Source organism: Cervus canadensis, chromosome 23, assembly GCF_019320065.1.
Source record: "Cervus canadensis isolate Bull #8, Minnesota chromosome 23, ASM1932006v1, whole genome shotgun sequence".
Taxonomy (NCBI): Eukaryota; Metazoa; Chordata; class Mammalia; order Artiodactyla; family Cervidae; genus Cervus; species Cervus canadensis.
In genome coordinates, this window is record NC_057408.1 from 53,279,963 (window position 1) to 53,302,353 (window position 22,391).

Genomic DNA, 22,391 nt, shown 5'->3' on the forward strand with positions numbered 1-22,391 from the left:
AGCTTCCCGTCAGCCCGAATCTAAGGGCTAAGATTCTCCGCTCTGGACGCTGACAGACACTGGCACACCCTCAACTACTGGGAGCCACTAAAACAGTCCCTTAGACAATCACAAAAGTTTAAGAGACAGCCAAGAGTAAGGGCAGAGTTACCGCTCATTCCCTACACAAGGCCACGTCTTCAAGACCGGGAGAGGTGGCTCCTTTGTTTAATGCACAGAAGCAAACACAGAGAGTCAAGTAAAATGGAGACACAGAGAAATAGCCAAAAAAAAAAAAAAAAAGAGGAAGAGTAATCACTTTCAAATCCATTTATGAGGCCTACATTACCCTGATACCAAAACCAGAGAAGAACACCACAAGAAAAGAAAGGAATAGGCCGACATGCCTGATGACCAAGATGTGAAAGTCTTCAACAAAATACTAGCCAATGAAATTCAACAATATCTTAAAAGGATCATATGCTATGACCATGTGGGATTTATTTCAGGGATAAAAGGATGGTTCAACATTCACAATAATTAATGTAATACATCATCTTTAAAAAAAGACAAAAATTATGTGATCATATCAATAGATGCAGAAAAAGCATAGAACAAAATTCAACACCCATCTTATAGTAAAACTCTTAACAAAGAGGACATAGAGAGAATGTCTCAGAATAATAAAGGCCACATGTGACAAATCCATATAAGATGCCATGTACGACATCATAGTCAATAGTGAAAAGCTGGACGTTTTTCCTCTAAGATCAAGACAAGGATGCCCACTCTTGCCACTGTTATTCAACATAGTATTTGAAATTCCAACCAGAGCAATTAAATAAGAAAAAGAAATAGATGGTACTCACATCTGGAGAATTCCATGGACAGAGGAGCCTGGTGGGCTACAGTCTGTGGGGTCACAAAGAGTCAGACGCAATGGTGCAATTAACACTTTCACTTTTCACATATCAGAAAAGATGTATAACTGTCACTATTTGCAGATGACATGAAATTACATATGGAAAATCTTAAAGATTCCATACACAAGAAAAACTGTACAATAAATGCATTCAGTATAGCATTTCAGTATAGCATTCAGTATAGATTTTTACAAAATCACTATACAAAAATCTATTGTGTTTCTATACACTAACCTTATGCAGTTTCCATAAATGTTATGGCCAAATTCAAATAATACATTTCTTTGGGTCATTTTCAGCCACAAGAAGAGCCATTTCATTTCAGTAATCAAATGTCCAACTGATGTTAAATAGCCTTATTAATTTAAACCAATTCCTCTCCTCTAGCTTTGGTGTAATTTGACCTTGAGGGTCATTCTTAGCCTGCTCTGGTTTTCTGCACCTGCTTCCACTCACTAGGCTGCCCCTAGCTCCCACAGTGCTGGACAGGAACTGGGAAGAGCAGAAAGGAACAGTTGGCAAAGACACGCTGTGTGTTTACTGTACCATATCCTCTTCCTCCATATATGGGCAAACTACATCTCCCAGCTTCCTCTGCAGTCAGTTTGGCTAATAAAAGTCACTTCCAGACCAAGTCAGGTAAGAGCCTGGGTACCTGGCCCACTCACCCTAAGGTCCCTGCTGTAACAGCCTTCAAGACCACGCGTACTAGATGCTATAGCAACAAGAAGCAGCAAGGCACCCAAACCCCGTCCATCTCTACACAAGCACAAAAAGAGCTGTCACTGTGTTAAGCTGATGTGATTTTCAGTTAATTGATGCTTGCAGCACAATCAGTTCTACTCTGACGGACACCAACAGGAAAGTTCATAGGTAGCTGCAATGGTTGCAACCATGCGTTGTCCTCTGGTGTGGCAATTTCCAGACACTGATTCTTTCTCACCCAGGGGCAGTTTCACAAGATCCTCAGAGATAGGCCCACCCACCAAGATGCAGGCAATGCCCCTCCTCTACCTGGCTGCTTTTGGCTCCTCAGCCCCTGACTTTCCCCTTGGTCCCTTCAGCCCTCTGGACAGCCCTCTTGCACAGGGTTTTTAAAGGACTAGGCTGGTCATACCTGGCCCAGGGGTGCCACATATATGATGCTCTTAATACAAGCCCATCTTTCCCTCTTTCTGCTTCTCTAGCCATATCAGAACCACTTCAGTTTAGATATTTTTTAAGCCATACATCAAATCCCAGTTCTTCTGTGACCTGCAAATTACAGGAGACACATCAAACTTTCTGGGTGATTCCCTTGAAGCCACCCCCACACACACACACACTTGGCTTAAAATAAGGAGAAACAATTTTCTGTTCTGTAGCAAACACAGGAAATGCTAGTTTTGTCCTACTTTTCTCTTCTGAGAGATTCCTCCGCAAAGGTCTTGAGCCTACACTGTTTCTACTGGAAATGGAGGACCAACAGTGGTAACTAATCTCAGTCTGTCTCCTTGATCTTGAATTTGGACATACTTTAGGGGGTAATTAACTTAGTGAAAGTGAAAGTCACTCAGTCGTGTCCGACTCTTTGAGACCCCATGGACTATACAGTCCATGGAATTCTCCAGGCCAGAATACTGGAGTGGGTAGCTTTTCTCTTCTCCAGGGGATCTTCCCAGCCCAGGGATCGAACCCAGGTCTCCCACTAGAGATACTTACAAATCACAACTGAACCTGAGAGGAAAAATAGCCTTACATTCAATTACTTCAGTAAAACCATCACTGGGTTTTTTTGTTACTTCAATTACCCAAAACCATCTGAGAGTTGCTCTACTAAAGACTCTGCTTCTTCATCAATAAAATGGGAATAATAAAAAAATGAAATCATGCATTCAATAAATGTTCTTAGTTTTATTATCACATGGAAACTAAAGAAGATTGTGTGTACCAAGTGAGATAAAGCATGTAGAAATATTTTATAACACAGAAAGGACTATTTTGTGTAGGAAATACAGGAAACCTATATTATTTACACAGAAAGGATGAGAAAAAACACAAACATATTGGCACAAGCTATGATGGTAAAAAATTGCCGTATTTTATGGTATGCTTAAATTGCTAAACACACACACACACACAGAAGTTTCAAGGCAACCTATGAAAATGTGTTTTGTGTAACCATTTAAAATTTATTTACTTATTTATTTCTGGCTGCACTGGGTCTTCACTGTGTGTGCTTTCTCTAGTTGCAGTGAGTGGAGGCTACTCTTCGTTGCGATACCCGGGGTTCTCATGGCAGCAGCTTCTCTTGTTGCAGAATACAAGCCCTGTGGGCTTCCCAGTTGGTGCTAGTGGTAAAGAACCCTCCTGCCAATGCAGGGGATGCAAGAGACCCAGGTGCAGCCCCTGGGTCAGGAAGATCCCCTGGAGGAGGGCATGGCAACCCACTCCAGTATTCTTGCCTGGAGAATCCCACAGACAGAGGAGCCTGGCGGGCTAGAGTCCATGGGGTCGCAAAGAATCAGACACCACTGGAGGAATTTAACACGCATGCATGCACAGGCAGAGGCTCTAGGCATGCAGCCTTCTGGAGCACGCGGGCTCCAGAGTGCTGGCTCAGTAATTGTGGCTCATGGACTTAGTTGTTTGGCAGCATGTGGGCTCTTGCTGGGTCAGGGATCGAACCTGTGTCCCCTGTATTAGCAGGTGAATGCTTAACCACTAGACCACCAGGGAAGCCCCTACCAAGAGTTTAAGCAGCAAAAACGCCAGGAACACAGAAGCCTGCTGTCACCACTGCTTCCCTCCCTAAGAATCTCTCTGTGCCCCAGAGAAGCCAGTAACCACGGAGCATTCCCTGGTCCCCATTCCACAGGAACTCCATATGCCCCTCTCTGGGGTCAAGATTTCTCCTAGTAGGCAAATACCACTCCTAAACTCAGGTTTTGAATGAATCAGGGTTGCATGTAACAGAATACTGAGGAAGACTCAGGCCTTTCTTGACTTTTGACTTCAAAAAGCCACAGTGTTGATTTGGTTTCTATCTTCCAAACTCCTGTTGTCTTCCTGAATAATTTTAGGTCAGTTCTTTATCAGTCATTCAAGAAGTGAATTCAATTATTTCTGAATGAAATGTATTTTCTTTTCCAAATGTATTTCCCTTCTCAACCTCATTCAGAAATTAGAAGCTGGATGGCTCCCATTTTGATGGCAAGCTGCCTGGTTCCATCAGTTTTGGCAAAAAGCAAGAACAAATAATTCTGACCTGAAGCTAATGGCTCCAGGCTTCATAGGACATTACAAATATAAGGAAACCGAAATCCTTGCCTAATGAAGTGTTGGGAGGTTATAGAATAAATTATTTCAAATTTTATGTAGTTTTTTTTCAGACACAAGCATAAACCCACTAATTTTCATTATGAAATTACATTCATAAATATAGTTCAGCTTCTAGATCTATATTACAGAAATGCTGGCTCAAATATACTGAGATACATGTACAAGATATTTCTACCCTGAGATACTCATTCAGTTTGCTTGGAATGCTCTTGGGTCAAATACTCACATGGCTTGCTCCCTGACTTTACGCCGTTCTCTGTTCAAATGGTACTTTGCAGTGAGAACTTTCCCGAACCTCCTACCTAAAACAGATCCATCACTCCCCACCCCATTCTCTGCCACTGTGTTCAGTGAACCTCACTGGTCTACCAGAACTCCAAGCCGGCCAGGGAAGCCATTTTCCCTGGTTCTACACACATGCATGAATGTCCACAACAGGAAAGTTCTGTCTTTGCCTCATGACAGTCAAGAGATGTTTCTAGGTGCTGTTTCTGAAATGCAAATAGATAATTTTGAGGACAGATTCAACTTTTTAATGTTCTAAAAATAGGCTTAAAGTCATAGAAGTTACAAGGAAAGCACACATTTATGTACCTGACTTAGCTGCTAGAAGTCAATGTCAATGCCTTTACACTTATGTAACATCTTACAAGGTAGCAAAACCTTTTTACACAAATTATTTACCTTTATCCTCACCCAAATCCTCTGATGCCAAGCAGACAACATCCTCATTTTACAAATAAGTAAACTAAAGCTGAGACTAATTATGTGTGTTGTTTACACTCACCCAGCTAAAATACTACATTCAGTACAAGAATCCAGGAAACCTGATTTTTAATCCCTGACAAGTAATTAATGTATACCTCCTGACTACATTTTTTTAAATGCAAACTTACAGAATTTTGCTTAATAAGGAAAACACTAAAGTAATACATTTATTTGTAGGTAGTCAAATGTTTAATGAAATAATGAGTGAATAAGCAAACAAAATATTTTCAAGGAATAGCAACTATTGTTTTCAAATATACGACAACTAAATCTAAAGCAGCAAAAGAGATCTTTAGGAAATCTCTCACAATAAACAGACAAGTGGTCCTTTATGATCTGTACTTGCAAATTATGTATATATTAGGTTAGCCAAAAAATTAGTTCTATTTTAAGTAAAAATGAAAGATAATTTTCATATTCACCAAGAACTTTATTGAACAACGAATTCACTAACCAAAGGAACATTTTGGCCAACTCAATATAAGACCTCCTTGTAAACAACTGTTTGTCAACCATGAATGGATGTACTTAGGCAAACTGATGATGTAAAAAGTAATTCAGCCAAATTCCATGGGAGTAATAAAACAATTAGAATCAGGGCAACTGGAAGCTAAAGTTTTATATCTTAGGAGTGCTTTCTCCTCAGCTTTCCTGTCTCTAAATTATTAGCATGTTTTCCCAAGATTTAACCTTTACTTTTCTTGTAGGTACCATAAAAAAAATTCCTGTGAAAATTAATTGCTGCTGTGGGGAAAATTCCCAATGAAAATTAACTAGGATTGTGAAAATAAAGAACAAATGCCTAGGCACATACTGAACATTGGTGCTATTCGTATTCTTTTCCTTGATGACATTATAGGGAAAAACCATCCTGTCACAGTTTCTTGCTGGACCACAGACATCCCAGAAGTGCAGTATCAGCAAAGTTAAAACAGAAGAAAGTAGGGATTTCAGAGCCTCTGGTTGGGGCGGGGAAGAGGGGGGCAGGGGGTGGGAGGGAGGCATTAATTAAGGCTTCCCAGGTGGCGCTAGTGGTAAAGAACCCGCATGCCAATGCAGGAGACGGGTTGGATCCCTGGGTGGGGAAGATCCCCTGAAGGAGAGCAGGGCAACCCACTCCAGTATTCTTGCCTGGAGAATCCCACGGGCAGAGAAGCCTGGCGGGTTACAGTCCATGGGGTCACACAGAGTTAGCTAAAGCGACTCACGTGCATGCAAGAAGGCTGATTAGAGAACAACTGTGATGACAAAACATGGCTCTGATGGGGCTGATCCAAAACCAGGTTTTCATCTAAACTTTTCTAATTATATCTATATTGTTGACTTAAAAATAGTCTTGTTATGATGTATCTATTTTCTGCCAGGGACAGGAGGTAAAGAAAAGGCTCTCTTATGCTAAGAGGCAGGGGGAAAAAATGCAAACATAAATCGTGGCATTGAATATCAAGCAAGATACAAAAAGCTTGGAGAAAAGAAAGGTCAGAATAGGTTGCAGCCCACAGGAAAAGTGGATAGAATGAATGCACATATGCTAATGAAGTGGCAAGGCTGTAGGAGAAATTGTAACAGCTGAGGAGGGTCCCTGAAAGGGAAGCAGGGGCGACAATGACGATAAAGCAGAGATTTAGAAGCCTGAAAGTGGAGCTGTGGATGAAAAACTATTGCCTGCCCTATCAGCAAACAAAGGATGCTGTGGCCATTAATCCATCAGCCACGCCCAGCAGTGCACCCTGAGGGGACTCAGGATGGAAAAGAGCAGGATACTGGCCCCAGATAGCTAAGGCGCACATCAAAGGCGCAGTATCAGTGAGCCCACACTCTTGCATCTTTCAAATATATGCATGCTACGTCCCGTCAGTCCTGTCTGATTCTGACCCTACGGACTGTAGCCCCACCAGGCTCCTCCGTCCGTGGAATTCTCCAGGCAAGAATACTGGAGGGGGTTGCCATGCCCTCCTCCAGGGGATCTTTCTGATCCAGGGATCAAATCCAGGTCTTCTGCATTGCAGGCAGATTCTTTACCATCTGAGCCACCAGGTAAAGCAATTATCCTCCAATTAAAAATAAATAAATAAAATAAAATGTGTGGTTTTCTTTAACGGTAATCTTCTGATGTTCTGACTACTTGGTTTTTGTTACAAAAACCCCTATCCATTGTAAGGTACAGTTCCGGCGAGGCAGAAAAGGAAAGACGACCTCAACAGAAGTAGGTTACCTTTATTCAGGCAAGGAGGGGCGACAGTCGGCCTAATGACCAGGCTGAGCGCCGAAAGGGATCAGGGAGGCTTCATACTTATAGGGAGGTTTGTGGAAGCGATAAGGGAAAAGTCAATCAAGTGGGATATTTTGAGTATTCTTTTGTTGAGATGACACTTGTAGTTGGGCAGGGGGTGATAAGTCTTTTGGGCGGGTGTAGGGGGTGGTAGGTTTCCGGGCAGGGGGTGATAAGTTCCAGATAGATGCAGCTGGCCTGGAGCATCAGGATGGAACTAAAGTTATACTTTGTTTTCTCCGAAGTTAGATGATTCAGCAAGGGGCCTTTGAGACTGTTGTTCTCTTTTCTAGGCCCAAAAGACTCCTTCATCCATCCTGGCTCCTCCCTTATGTCTTTGGAGCCCTCCCTCAAAGTGATCTGACAGGCTGTCTTACAGGCTTAAGTCCTCAGAAAATCCACAAAATAAAACATAATTTTCAGTGTTTAGGTGGTGCATTTTTTTCCCCAATCAACAGAACTCAATTTCTAGAAGAATGGTTTTCCACTGATAGAAAACCAGTTTTCATCCTAATTTTAAACCTCAACATGTTTAATAGTGGTGTTTCAATCTCTTAACCACATGTACAGGCTTGAGATTGGGGGGCATACAGTTTAATGAAATGGCAAATTCCCCCCAGCCCACATGTCAAAGTATATATGCTCCATGTTGAAATACAGATGTGTCTTTATATCTGCCACCAAAGTTACAGTCCTCTTGTATGCAGTCCTGCTGAACCATGGGTAACACCTCAAGGTGAATATCTAACCTAGATTACAGATGTATGTTCTTTGATAAGGGCACCCCTGGAGCATTTGTAATGTCAGCTCCAAACTGGCCCTTGCCAAGAGTGCTTGTCATCTACTTCTATAAGGATTGAATCATGTGCTGCTACAGCTGCTGGCCTTCAATACCTCCTGGAGGAGTTGAGGGTGGAAAGCAGAAATGAGGCGCTCTGTGCTCAGGGGGGAAACTAGCAGGACAGGTCTTCAGACAGTTAGATGTTCTCAGGAGCTGATTTTCTGAGCCCAGTTCTTGTCTCTCCTCATATCTAGAAAAGCACTAAAGTCCTTCATGGTGACACTGTTTCTCGTGACTAGCAAAGTCTTCATGAGACTAACAGAAGCCTTCTGGAAAATACGTGCTTGATTGCATGTACTCCCCCTTCACCAAAATCCCATCTCCACTGACCTTTCCCCATGCCTCTGTGGAGCAGTCTCTCAGAGCTCACTGAGGTGCTATCTCCCGGGCTGCAGTTCGCATTTTGCCCCAAATAAAACTTCACTCGCAGCTCTCACGCTGTGCATCTTTTTAGTTGACAGTACATTCTTTAGTGCAGAAGGGGCTGAGTGGCATCTTCTGAGCTGGGACAGTACCCTTCTATATCTATTTATCTCCAGATAAGTATAGACGTATGTCTAGGCTATCTGGGGAATTCTAATAAGACAAACATTTCTAAACTCCACTGAAACACTGAAGTGTGCCAAGACCTTGTATATTCTCCTGAGGTCTGATTACAAAGTAAAACATTTGGGATGAGATGGTTATATCCATGCCTCAGAGAAAACCATTGGTAGAAAATAAAGTAAAATACCTAAATGTCTAGGTGTTAGCATGTCTTTACTTTTTCTCTGAATTTATATAATCTAATTGAGTCTGTGTATATGTTTTCCAGTTCTACTAAGAACTAGTATAAAAACATTCCTAAGCTTTTTTTTCTCATTACACATAAGCCACTAATCCCTTTAATATTTATCCATTTTTCTCAAATATCATTACCATATTGAATTCTTAATTCCATACTCCTAAACTACTTCCAGAGCTTTGGAATCACTCACACTGCTTCACACTACTCTCCCTCAAATCAGCTTTGTATTCAGCTTCAACTTGTTTCTTCCCAAAGCATCAGTGAGCTTCCCTGATGGCTCAGCAGGTGAAGAATCTGCCTGCAATGCAGGAGACACAAGGGACACAGGCTGGATCCCTGGATCAGGAAGATCCCCTGGGAAAGGAAATGGCAACCCACTTCAGGATTCTTGCCTGGAGAACCCCACAGACAGAGGAGCGTGGTAGGCTCCAGTCCATGAGGTCACAATGAGTTGGACATGACATAGCAACTAAGCACAGTGAAGCCCCAGGATAATCTTTATTTAAAATATCTTAATGACTGCATCATTTCTATTCAACCAGGTAGCCACCCTGCTTGGCTGAGCATCCAAGGATTCACCTGGAACGGATAAACCCCTACTTCTGCAGTCTCATCTATCTCCCCCTTTCCACACAGCTCTGCTCCAGCCCATCAGACTGCCTTCCCTGAACCAGCTGTGAACTTGGCTCGTTCTATGGCTTCTGTCGCTGCTCCTCCTTCACGATCTGGTGAGTCAGAATCCATCCCTGAGCCCCGTCTCCTGGAAGCAGCCAAGGGCACGGGCAGGAGTCAGAACCAGCAGTGTGCATGGACCTCAGACTCTACTTCTCCCTGGGCTGCCCTGACACGCCCTTCTCCTCTGCCCACCTCCTGTAGACTCTGCGATCTGGTTTATCTCCCAGCCTCTCGCCCTTTAACCAGATGTTCTGGCTCCTCTGACATTCCTCCTGTCTCTGGTTTATCCTCTGTGCCTCAACTCAGTATCAAATTAATTCTGCCCTCCCACTCCAGACTTTCGGCTGATTTTTTATTATCTCTTCCTTCCCCTCCTCCTGACTGCCTCCCAGCTGCTTCAACCTGATCCTTTTCCCCACTCATAGGAAGAACTACTATGGAATCTCAGCCCTCCTCCAGGAACCTCTAGAAACCCCACCCACGGTCCATCCTGGAAAGGGTCAGCCAGAGGCTCCTGCAGCGCCTTCCTGGCTGTGACTGCCATCTTGTGGACACACATAGTAACTGCACTGGGGCTGGCCTCAAACACCCACCTAAGGACCCAAAGACTTCATGACAAACGAGGCACCTTAAATACTGCCTTTCGCACCAGGCCTATACTGGGTGTTCCAGGCAAATGAAAGTTCTGTTGTTGTTCTGTCGCTAAGTCGTGTCTGACTCTGCAACCCCATGCACCACACCAGGCTTCCCTGTCCACTCTGTCCCAGAGTTTGTTCAAATTCATGTCCATTGAATCAGTGATGCCATCCAACCATCTCATTCTCTATCATCCCCTTCTCCTCCTGCCCTTCATCCTTCCCAACATCAAGGTCTTTTCCAGTGAATCAGCTCTTGGCATCAGGTGGCCAAAGTGTTGGAGCTTCAGCATCAGTCCTTCCAGTGAATATTCAAGGTTGATTTACTTTATGAAATGCACGCTCCAGGTTTGCTCAAATACTACCCCTAGTAGGGGCATTGGGGTACGAATCTCATAAAACATCTCATATAAAACCCTCTATCCTGCAGAGCACTTAGCACCATGCTTTCTCCTGACCTCTTACTAAATGTTCTGAAAAATTCCGAATCTAGCTGTTCAAACCACGGCCCTATAATTAACTTGGAGGCAACGTACCTCAACTGCAAATCAAATGCCAGGACGCTTTGCCTACCGATAGATTAGATTCCAAAAGGCTATTTTTAGTTTCATGTGTTTTGTGAGAAATTTAAGCTTGCAGTCTCTAGATACAATCCCACTAAATACGAGTGAGGATCAGACCTTTGAAGTTTTAAAACAAGGCAGATTCTCATTTTCCTTGTGAACATACATTCTGTAGGCAACTCTTTCTTTTTTTTCATTCTGCTATGTTTCTGTATTTGCCCTTCGTCCTGGGGGTTCTCTGTTTGCCTGCCTGCCCTCCCCACCTTCCACCCACATCACATCTTTCTCTTCCCCGCTCTGTGGCCAGGAGACTGAGCAATGCAGATGAAACCCCTGGGCTCTCTGACTTCCTGTGGAGTTGGGTCCTGGAAAGAAAGGAACACCTTCAGGAAAGCCGTGTATTAGTTGGCTGGGGCTGCATAACAACAAACTGGCTTGACCAACAGAAGTTTAATTTCTCACAAATAGGGAGGCTACAAGTCCCAGATCAACGTGTCAGCAGTGTCTGGCAGGGTTGATGCATTCTTATCAGGAAACTACCTAGAGAGAATAACCAGCCTCTTCTTTCCATATCTCCTGAGCCCTTGTGACTTGTGAATCAGTAGCTTCAGGGCCACAGGGGAGAACTAAGCCAGCCTAGAACAGAATAGTCAACTTCTGAATGAGACAGTTAACTGTAAGGGAAGAATAATAGTCTGGAAGAATGGAGGAGGATTTGAGAGCGGCAGGAACTTGGGAAAGAAAAGTGTTTGGAATACTATCAACGGGCCTTTTTGTTATTTATCAAGGACAAAATATGGATGAGCCAGCACTTCCATTTCTGGGTATTGATCTAAGGGAAATGAAAACACTAACTCAAAAAGATATCTGCACCCCACGTCCACTGCAGCGTTGTTCATGACTGCCAAGGCATGGGAACCTACCTGTCCATCAGTGGGTGAACGGACGAAGAAAGCGCAGTGCATACTTGGGGCTTCCAGGTGGCTTGGTGGTAAAGAATCCTCCTGCCAGTGCAGGAGATGCAAGAAATGCACTTCCAGTCCCTGGGTCAGGAAGATCCCCTGGAGAAGGGAATGGCCACCCATTCCAGTATTCTTTCCTGGAGAATCACAGGACAGAGGAGCCTGGCAGGAGTTGCAGAGTTGGACACGACTGAGTGACACATATATATGCAAGAGAGATAGACAAACACTAAATATATACATACATATATATATAAACTGAGTGACTATTTCTTAATGTGTACATACACATGCTTATATGCACACATACATATATATGCACTCTATACACATACACATACAATAGGTGTGTGTGTGTACATGTAAGTGTTTATATGCCTGTGTACAATATATGTAAGTATCAGTTTAGTTCAGTCCCTCAGTCATGTTCCGACTCTTTGCGACCCCATGGACTGCAGCACGCCAGGCTTCCCTGTCTTTCGCCATCCCCCAGAGCTTGCTCAAACTCATGTCCATCAAGTCGGTGATGCCATCCAACCATCTCATCCTCTGTCGTCCCCTTCTCCTCCTGCCTTCAATCTTTCTCAGCATCAGAGTCTTTTCCAGTGAGTAAGTTCTTCACATCAGGTGGCCAAAGTACTGGAGCTTCTATGTGACAGGAACGTCATTAACATTTTCTTGTATGGAAATTGGCACACAATATTATGCTAGCTTCAGGTGGACTACAGAGGAATTTGATGTTTGTGTAATTATAAAATGATCACCACAATAAATCTAGTAATCTTCAGGTCACGCACAAAGTTATTACAATATTTTTAATCATATTCCTTATACTATGTATTATATCTCCATGGCTAATTTATTTTACAGCTGAAGGTTTATACCTTTTAGTCCCCTTCATATATGTCAACCCCCCACCCTCCTTTCCTCTGGTAAGCCCTCTTTTGTTCTCTGAATCTGTACTCTGTGTCTATTCAGGTTTTGTTTTGCTTGTTTCATTTTTATAGATCCCATGTATAGCTGAGATCATATGGTATTTCTCTTTCTCTGACTTATTGCACTTGAAATAATACCCTCTAGATCCATCCATATTGCTTCAAATGGCAAGATTTCATATTTTTTATGGCTGAGTAATATTCCATTGTGTGTATATTCACCACACCTTCTTTATGCAGTCATCTATAAGTGGATACTTTGTTTGCTTCCATATCTTGGCTATTGTAAATAGAGCTACACTATTGTAATAGTGTAAATAGCTACTCTATTGTAAATAGAGTAAACACTGGTGTACAATATCTTTCCGAATTAGTGTTTTTGTTTTCTTCAGGTAAATACTTAGAAGTGAAATTACTGCATCACATGGCAGTTTTATTTTTAATTGTTTTGAGGAACCTCCTTGTGTGGAATAATTTCTCTTGATGCAAAGGAATTTATAATCTAACAAAGATGAAAGTCACATCATGATTGCCTGAGCTGATTCCAGTAGTACTTGTCAGAAGGTGAATGATGCAATTCACCATGAGAGTTAAAAGGTCTTATTAGTATTTGGAGAAACTAATCATGGGGGAGATATGTTTGAGGAAAGCAAAAATTAAAGAAAAGCTAGGAGATGAGTATTGTTCAGTCGTTCAGTTGTGTCTGACTCTGCGACCCCATGGACTGCAGTACACCAGGCTTCCCTGTCCTTCAGCATCTCCCAGACTTTGCTCAAACTCATGTCCATTGAGTAAGTGATGCCATCCAACCATCTCATCCTCTGTCGTCCCCTTCTCCTGCCTTCAATCTTTCCCAGCATCAGGGTCTTTTCCAGTTGAGGCAGCTCTTCACATCAGGTGGCCAAAGTATTGGAGTTTCAGCTTCAGCATCAGTCCTTCCAATGAATATTTAGGCTTGATTTTCTTTAGGATTGACTGGTTTAATCTCCCTGCTATCCAAGAGACTCTGAAGAATCTTCTCCAGCACCACAATTCAAAAGCTCTGATGGTTAGATTCTATTTTCCGAATTAGACCTCCCCAGGTGTTACATGTGCTCACAAGGGCAGAGGAAGCTTAAATCATGGTGTCAGGCTCTACCTGGTCAGACTTTACGCTGAAGTGACAGCATGAACTGCTGACATCAGAGTCATCAGCTGACTCTGTCTTGGCACTTCAGGGTTCAAAACAAGATAATTCACAGGGATTTCAGTTTAGACAGTAATTACAAGCACATTAGTTACCCCAAAGAGTTGAGGCTCTGCAAGAAATTCAACAAAGCAGAGCTTTGGAACTTACAGACAGTAGGATAAGACAATGAAATGGATCGAGAGCAATTTGGCATCTTCCCAAAGAGGAAGAAGGAAATGGGGAAAGAGTGCTAGTTTTTTATTCTACATCATTTGATTTTAAATGGCTCTGAAGCATTCTGTCCTGTTTGTACAGTTCTGGAAATATTCAAGGCACCCTTGTGTGTCCACCGACACACTTATCCTAATAATATTCTGTCTTCTGCCAGGCATGTCTCAATCATGTCTGCAAGTTATATGATGTCATTTAATCTTTCCAGTAAACCCACAAGGTGTATTCTAATGGAATTCTCATTTTACATGCAAGGAAACTGAGGTTCAGCAAGGTTTGGTCATTGCACAAGAATTTTACAGCTAGAAAATTACAGTTGTTGTTTAGTCTCTAAGTCATGTCCAACTCTTTTTCAACCCCATGGACTGTAGCCCACCAGACTCCTCTGTCCATGGGATTTCCCAGGCAAGAATACTGGATTGGGTTGCCATTTCTTTCTCCAGGGGATCTTCCTGACCTACGGATCCAACCCATGTCCCCTTCACTGGCAGGCGGATTCTTTACTGCTGGGCCACCCGGGAAGCCCTAGTCCATTGCAGAGCTGCCATCTAAATTCAACTTTGCTGGCACTAAGGGTCTACTTATACCATAAAATGGATTATTAACTAGTCATATGCCAGGGCCACCTTCTGGCTGTGCCATTTTAACTAAGGTCTCGATACCTCATCTGTAAACTGGAAAAGCTGCATGCAAATCGCTCTGGTTGTAAAATTATTTGGTGTCGCTTAACAATGGTGCAGGAAGCAGATGACAAGAGCCCCAGGGGGAGATAGAATTGTAATTTCAGAATGTGGTCACCAGATGACAGCATTGTACTTCAGGCTGACATGGTTCTCAAGGACAGATTTTGTCACCAAGGAACTCCACCCATGTGCCTGTTAGGCAAAGCAGGATCTTTCTCCTAAAGGCATCTGCTCAGCAGAGAATTATCCAGACTGTATACAAGCTGGGGACAAGCAGTGCAAGGGCTTCCCTGGCGGCTCAGATGGCAAAGAATCTGCCTGCAATGCAGAAGACCCAGGTTTGATCCCTGGGTTGGGAAGATCCCCTGGAAAAGGGAATGGCTACCCACTCCAGTATTCTTGCCTGGGAAATCCATGGACAAGAGGCATCTAGAGGGCTAGAGTCTGACAGGACTGAGCCACTAGCATTTTCACTTTCAAAGCAGGGCAAATCACCTCCACCCCTTCTTAATCATTTTTAAATAATATGACGGTGCAAATTTTAAAAGAACACTTGAAAATAGTCATTCTGGTGAAAAAAATCAGAATTTCTTTGACTTCCCCATATTTGTTTTACATTTTAAATTGATTTCCTCTTAATTTACATGTGTTGGGTTGGCTACAGAAATATTTCTACTTCTTAGGGTCTTTAGAAGCCTTAGGCTGGCATTGATCGAGGGACTGATAAACAACGTGCATTTTGCATCTTTTTTCAAATTCATGAACAGTCTTCTTCAGAAATGTAATACTTCACAAGGAAAGATGTTGGCTCATTACTTGGAGTTGGCAGCTTCTCCAACCTTATGCAGACAAAGCTGTGAAGACACTTCTTACTTGACCTAGATCCTCAAACCTCTCTCTTGAAAGATCCAAGACTTCCTGCCCGCTCTGAAACTTCTCTGAACACAGAAATCACTCCTCTTACTCAAACACCATGTTTCTTCCTTCTCTTTTTTTGTTTAAAATTAATTGTCTTCAATTAATTCTAGACCCTAAAACCTCCAGGTCTGGGCACTTTCTCCATCAAAATTAGGATTTCGGACACTCTCTCCCTTGCATTTCAGCCTGGAGCCCTGGGCGACAAGATGGTTCTGACCCAACTGTGCCCACCCACTTGGTTCTCTTTAAGATGGGCAGGTGCTGCCCATGCACAGTGACCCAGGAGAAACTGACCCAAGATTAATGTTGCCTAAAAACTCCCACTACAGATGTCAGTTCTGAGCTGCAAAAGTCCTGTAATCAGAAGGGAAATACAAGGTGGCAGGCACTTTCTCTCACTGCAAAATGCTAAGTACACACATCATAGATATGAAACATACACACAAGGACACAAGGAGTATCATTAAACAGGGAGGGAAAATTGAACCTCTCAAGAGCCACTGGAGAACAATCTCAAGTTTCATTTCAACGAGGGGGTCCTAGGGAAGAGAGAACAGAACACAGAAATTGTGTAAGATGCATAGGGAAGCTATTTAAAGAAGGGAGAGTTGTTAAAACTTACAAGTGACTGTTGTTTTTCAGTTGCCAAATTGTATCCAACTTTTTGCAACCCCACGGACTGCCTCATGCCAGGCTTCCCTGTCCACTGTCTCCTGGAGTTTGCCCTAGTTCATGTCATTGAATCAGTGGTGCCATCCAGTCAATCTTAGGAAATCAACCCTCAATACTCATTAGCAGGACTGATGTTAAAGCTGAAGCTTCAATACTTTGGCCACCTGATGTGAAGAGCCAACTCATTGGAAAAGACCCTGATGCTGGGAAAGACTGAAGGCAGAAGGAGAAGAGGGTGACAGAGGATGAGATGGTTGGATGGCATCATAAGTGACAATGGTCCTTTTTCTTGACATCTCTGGGGTTTCACCCTGTGCTCTAGAAAAATCCGTTTATTGGTCGCTAGGAGAGAAGGATGCTTGCCCTCTGCATTTCAAAATCCCCTCCAAGCTGTCCTCAATAGGATAGAGAAGGAGGTGAATGAGAGCTCAAATTCCCATGACCTCCGCTGGCCTCTTTGATTCTGTCTTTGCCTTGACCTGACCTGAGGGATATACTGATGACCTAGCACACCCACGTTTACTTTATTATTACCTCTTCTCCTGGATTCAAGATAACACAGCTGATGCCATCACCTCATTGTCGGGTTTCCAAAATAGACACCAATATTCACCCTCCTCTACTTTGGGGAGGAAATATCACCTACTCATGAGATGGACGTAATAGTCATTTCAAACCGAGACATTAATTGGTTTCAGAAAACATTGGCCCCGAAAATCATAACCAAAGAACACACATAAAATTTATAAAGTAGGTCATTCAGTCCCTTAAAACAATTCCTAGTGAACTGCTTGCCCCCTGGACCAGTACCGCCTAGTATAAATTGTTTGTGATGCTTAATTGAACATCATAGGCTAGGATTGACTAATTCAGAATTCCTGATACTTCAGATATATAGGGCTCTCATTCATTCATTCATTCATCAAGCTTTCATTCATTATTAATTAAGTGCATGTCTGGTACCTGCCATGGATTGGGGACAGCATTGTGGCAAGCCCAGTGTCCACTCACCTGGAGGTGAGAGGCTGCCATCAGTGCCGTGACAGAAACATCCAGGCTGCCCTGAGAGCCCAAGTCCCCAGGAAGGAAGAGAGATGGGAAGATGTGAGGGATTTTTAGGAATCTGGATGGGCTGGAGTTGGCACTTGGACTTAAAGCTGAGAAGAATGTGTTAAGAACAAGTCCTAAATTTGTGGTTCAAGTTCACCTAACAAAGGTGAACACATGGACTATGGAGAACAGTGTGGGGGTTCCTTAAAAATCTAAAAATAGAGGGAACCCGCCCAGAGGCCTGATGAAAGAGAAGGGAAGCACCAGCTGAGGCCGCAGTGCTGGTTTAGGGCCGCGTGAAGAATGAAGCCTCAATTTCAGGCAATCTTTCCGCGGAGCTCCAAGCAGAGTGCGCTTCAATTCACAGCTCCAGCGGCAGGGAGAGGAGGCTTAGCGTTGGGCTCTCCAGCTTGAGATGTGCTCGTATGAGTCTCATGAAATCGGGGACGTCACCTGCCCACGTCTCTGGGACCAGCGCCTGGCATGGGGCAAGAATACTGGAGAGAGTCGCCATTTCCTTCTCCAGGGGATCTTCCTGACCCAGGGATTGAACCTGCATCTGTGGGGTCTCTTTCATTGGCAGGCGGATTCTGCGCCACCAGGGAAAACTCAAAGGAGATGGGTGTAGTCTCTGGGGAGTTTTAAGGAAAAGAATCAGTCACCAAAAGGATCACTCCAGCTGCTGAATTGAGAAAGAATGGAGGTAGCAGGAATGGCAGCAGGCTCTGAGAGAGAGGCGGACCAAAGGGTGCTGGTGGAAACCAAGAGGAGAGACTCTCTCTTCTCACTCGAGACACTTTTCTTGGACAATGTGAGGTACTCTGGCTGCCATGGTTCCAATGATCATTCATGCGCTCATGCTCCCAAGTCTAATTCTTCCAGCCCAAATCTATCTCCCGAGTCTCAGCCTCACATATCCAAAGATCTACTGGTCATCTCCTCTTCCAGTGTGTCGAGGGGGCCTCAGGCTGCCCTTTATCGTCTAAAACATTTGCTTCCTCCTGCGCTCTATGTATTTCACTACTGAAGCCATGCGGCCACACCTCTTATTAAAGGCTCCGTCTTTAAGAGGCCACTGCTAAGTTATGTTAGTGGACAAATCTGTGCTGGCCCGTGAATGCTCCATAAACACATCGTTATGGTTTTGTTGATCAGATTCTCTGCCCATAATGCTGGCTTGAAGGATTGAACATATAGCATAGGTAGGTTTTGTTTTGCTTTTTAATTGAAAGGTAATTGTTTTATAGAATTTTGTTTTCTGTCAAGCCTCAACATGAATCAGCCATAGGTATGCATATATCCCCTCCCTTCTGAACCTCCCTCCCATCTCCCTCCCCATCCCACCCCTCCGGGTTGATGCAGGGTCCCAGTTTGCGTTTCCTGAGACATGCAGCAAGTTCCCACTGGCTCTCTATTTTACACATGCTAATGCAAGTTTCCATGTTACTCTCTCCATAGGTAGGTTTACCTGGGACAGGATGATGGGGTGATGCTTTAGAAGACAATCAAGGACAGGGTGCCACAGAGGTCAGGTGGTGAGTAACACCTGATGGAGGACAGAGGATCAGAATTGGAGTGGATTCTTTATATTTTGCAGTTTTGACCAATAGGGGCTTTGACATTGGATATATAATTCTGACTTTGTCACTTTTGTTACAAATAGCAAACTTTCCATGTAGCCAATACACAAGAGTTAAGGCTCCATAGATATTATAGAATTTTAAAATGTGAATTCAGTTTTCTTACATCTCTCTCAGGAAATTTTAGAATTTAGCATTCATTGCTTTAAGCAAAGGAGTTAATTTTGCTCTGGAAAATATGTAGTTAGGAGGGTGTAAGATTCCCTTTTCTGTGATCTTTTTTAAAAATATATAACTTGTGTGTAAAGGAGCTTAAGAAATACCTTCATTTTTTTTGTCTTTTAGGAATGGTTTTTAAAAAGTGATCACTGGGGGCCTTCCCTTGTAGTCCAGTGACTGGGCCTCCACACTTCCAGTGCAAGGTGCCTGGATTTGATCCCTGGTTGGGGAACTAGACCCCACAGGCTGTGACTAAGCAACCAAATAAATAAGAAATATTAAAAAAAAAAAAACTAAAAATAGAGCTACCATATGATCTAGCAATCCCACACCTGGGCATATATTTGGAGAAAACTCTAATTCAAAAAAATATGGGCTCCCTAGTGTTCATTGCAGCACTATTTACAATAGCCAAGACAAGGAAGCAGCCTAAATGTCCAGCGACAGAGGAATAGATAAAGATGTGGTATATATACACAATAGAATATTATTCTGCCATTAAAAAGGAATGAAATAATGCCATCTGCAGCAACATGGATGGAACTATAGATGATCATACTAAGTTAAGTCAAAGAAAGACAAATACCATATGATGTCACTAATATATGGAATCAAAAAGAAAATGATACAAATGAACTCATTTACAAAACAGAAATAGACTTAGAAAACAAATTTGCAGTTACCAAAAGTGAAAGGGGGATAAATCTGGACTTTGGAATTAGCAGATACAAACCACCGCACATTAAAGAGCTAACAAGGACCTTCAGTGTAGTCCAGGAATCTGTATCCAAAATCTTCTAATAACCTATAATGGAACAGAATCTGAAAAAAATACATACATGTAAATTGTCAGGGAATATTTAACAGGATTTCTGCATGCTGTTTTCTATTTCTCATAAATCCTCTGTTCCTTATCAGTTCCTGGCAATGGGAATGAATGAAACGGCATGCAGTTCTCAGGACTGAGATCATGGGAAGGGGTATCTGCTTGGATTCCTTTCAGTAACTCCCTTCAGTGACTCTTTTCTGCATCAGCGACCTTGTATGTATTAGTCTATCCATATCATGACTATTGATAAAATTTCCCCCTATGTAATAGCTGAGTAATCATCTTACTAAAGATATATATAAGCCTGCATTTCTGCTAATAAAATACCCTTGCTCCATCAGAGCTTGGGTCCCCGTGTCTTTCTTTCTTTCTTTCTCTCTCTCTCCCCCTCCCTCCGGCTCTCTCTTTCACTTTCTTATCGTTGATTCCGGACCACCAGTTTCTGGTCCATTAAAGGACCCCAACACATGTATGTATAACTGAATTAATTTGCTGTAACCTAAAAGTAATACAATATTGTAAAACAATATTGTAAATCAACTGTACTTCCATAAAAAAAGAAAAAAGTATGACATAAGGCATAATATAAAGTTGGCTACATAAATCACCATGATTTTTAAGATGATTTCTAAGTCTATTGGTAAACATAGAAATATAGGAGGGGAGTTACTCAAAATGTCAGGGGACTGACTGCTTCCAGGTTAATATTTCTGAAGTTTAGAAATCTTAACTTCAGCTCTTCCTAGGCCTACTAGTGTCGGCAGTGGCAACAAGTGTTGGCCGCATCTGCAAGGTCCAGGCCATGTTCAGTTCCAGTGCTAAGATTGTGAAGCCCAATGGCGAGAAGCCGGAGGAGTTTGAGTCCAGCATTTCCCAGGCCCTCCTGGAGCTGGAGATGAACTCGGACCACAAGGCCCAGATGCAGGAGCTAAACATCACGACCGCCAAGGAAATTGAAGTTGGTGGTAGCCAGAAAGCCATCATCATCTTTGTTCCCGTTCCACAACTGAAGTCTTTCCAGAAAATCCAGGTGCGGCTGGTATGTGAGCTGGAGAAGAAGTTCAGCAGGAAGCACATTATCTTCATCGCTCAGAGGAGAATTCTGCCTAAGCCAACTCGAAAAAGCCTTATGAAAAGTAAACAAAAACATCCCAGGAGCCGTACCCTGACCACTGCGCATGACGCCGTCCTGGAGGACTTGGTTTTCCCAAATGAGATTGTGGGCAAGAGAATCAACAAGAAGTTAGACGGCAGCTTACTCATAAAGGTCCATTTGGATAAAGCACAGCAGAACTACGTGGAACACAAGGTTGAAACATTTTCTGGTGTCTATAAGAAGCTCACGGGCAAGGATGTTAATTTTGAATTCACAGAGTTTCAGCTGTAAACAGAAATGACTAAATATTATTCACAATTTAAAAAAAAAGAAATCTTAACTTCATAGTAACATGATATTTTAGGAAGACACTTTAGCCCATAAGGCAACGGTACCCAAAAAAGGGATGCAGATTATAATAAGGATTAAGGAATATTTACAAAGTCTACTGTTTAGCACAAATCAACTGAAGAATGTATTGAGTATCCATAATCAATTCATATAAATTAAAACTACTTGGTTTTATCTGCAAGTAAAAAGACATAATGCTACAAATATCTAATACCATAAATACACTGAATACATCTAGCATAATTTTTGCATGCACACACACACACACAAAATCAAAACTCATGTATTTATTGCATTTTAAAAGTCAGAGAAAACTGTGGAATGTATACAGAGATTTTGCACTTCTGGACATCGTTACTGACCAGTGGGTAGTGGGGTGACAATAACCACTCACCATCAGAAGTGATCTGTGTTAACATCCCTCAGTATCCTCTGCTCGCTCTGGCTTCATCTTTCTTTCCAAATTGTTTTTGTCTTTCCACCTGGAATATCTACTGCTCTAGAGTCAATGCCCTTTGTTCGATGTAATTTATAAGATTTTCATAACATCGAACAACATCTGACAGGGCTGTTTTTCATGTGTCTGTTACAAACCCCATCACGCTGTCTGGATCATGGAGCTCGGACCACTGAGACACAGCCCCTTGTATCTTGGCATATCACATCATTTTGCCCTGAAGCAGACTGCTCTTTCATTCCTGCAGTGGTGTGATGCCAAAATGGATAATCATAATAACAGAATTCTTTCAGAACTATCCCAGTGTTTGGATATCTTTGGTGTTTATCCTCTTAAAAAAAAATAAAACTTCTTTCAGGCAACACATATTCTATTGAGAGCATGTGAACAACGGTCGCTGTACTCAAAGAGTGCACAATCTCTTGGAAAAGATGAGATGAAAGCGCATAAAATCGCAGTACGTTTTCTAGGCGTGC

At 42.6% G+C, this 22,391-nt stretch overlaps 1 protein-coding gene across 1 annotated transcript; it reads left to right on the forward strand.

Moving 5' to 3' along the window:
• The first annotated feature begins 20,782 nt into the window (after positions 1 to 20,782).
• Positions 20,783 to 21,415, forward strand: LOC122425819 (40S ribosomal protein S7-like). Its single transcript, XM_043444460.1, has one exon. It carries the CDS (start codon positions 20,814 to 20,816, stop codon positions 21,396 to 21,398), a length of 585 nt encoding a protein of 194 aa, XP_043300395.1. The 5' UTR covers positions 20,783 to 20,813; the 3' UTR covers positions 21,399 to 21,415.
• The last annotated feature ends 976 nt before the right edge of the window (positions 21,416 to 22,391 follow it).

Excerpts from the sequence above, each read along its gene's own strand:
- LOC122425819 (XM_043444460.1), top strand. The coding sequence starts at position 20,814 with ATGTTCAGTTCCAGTGCTAAGATTGTGAAGCCCAATGGCGAGAAGCCG.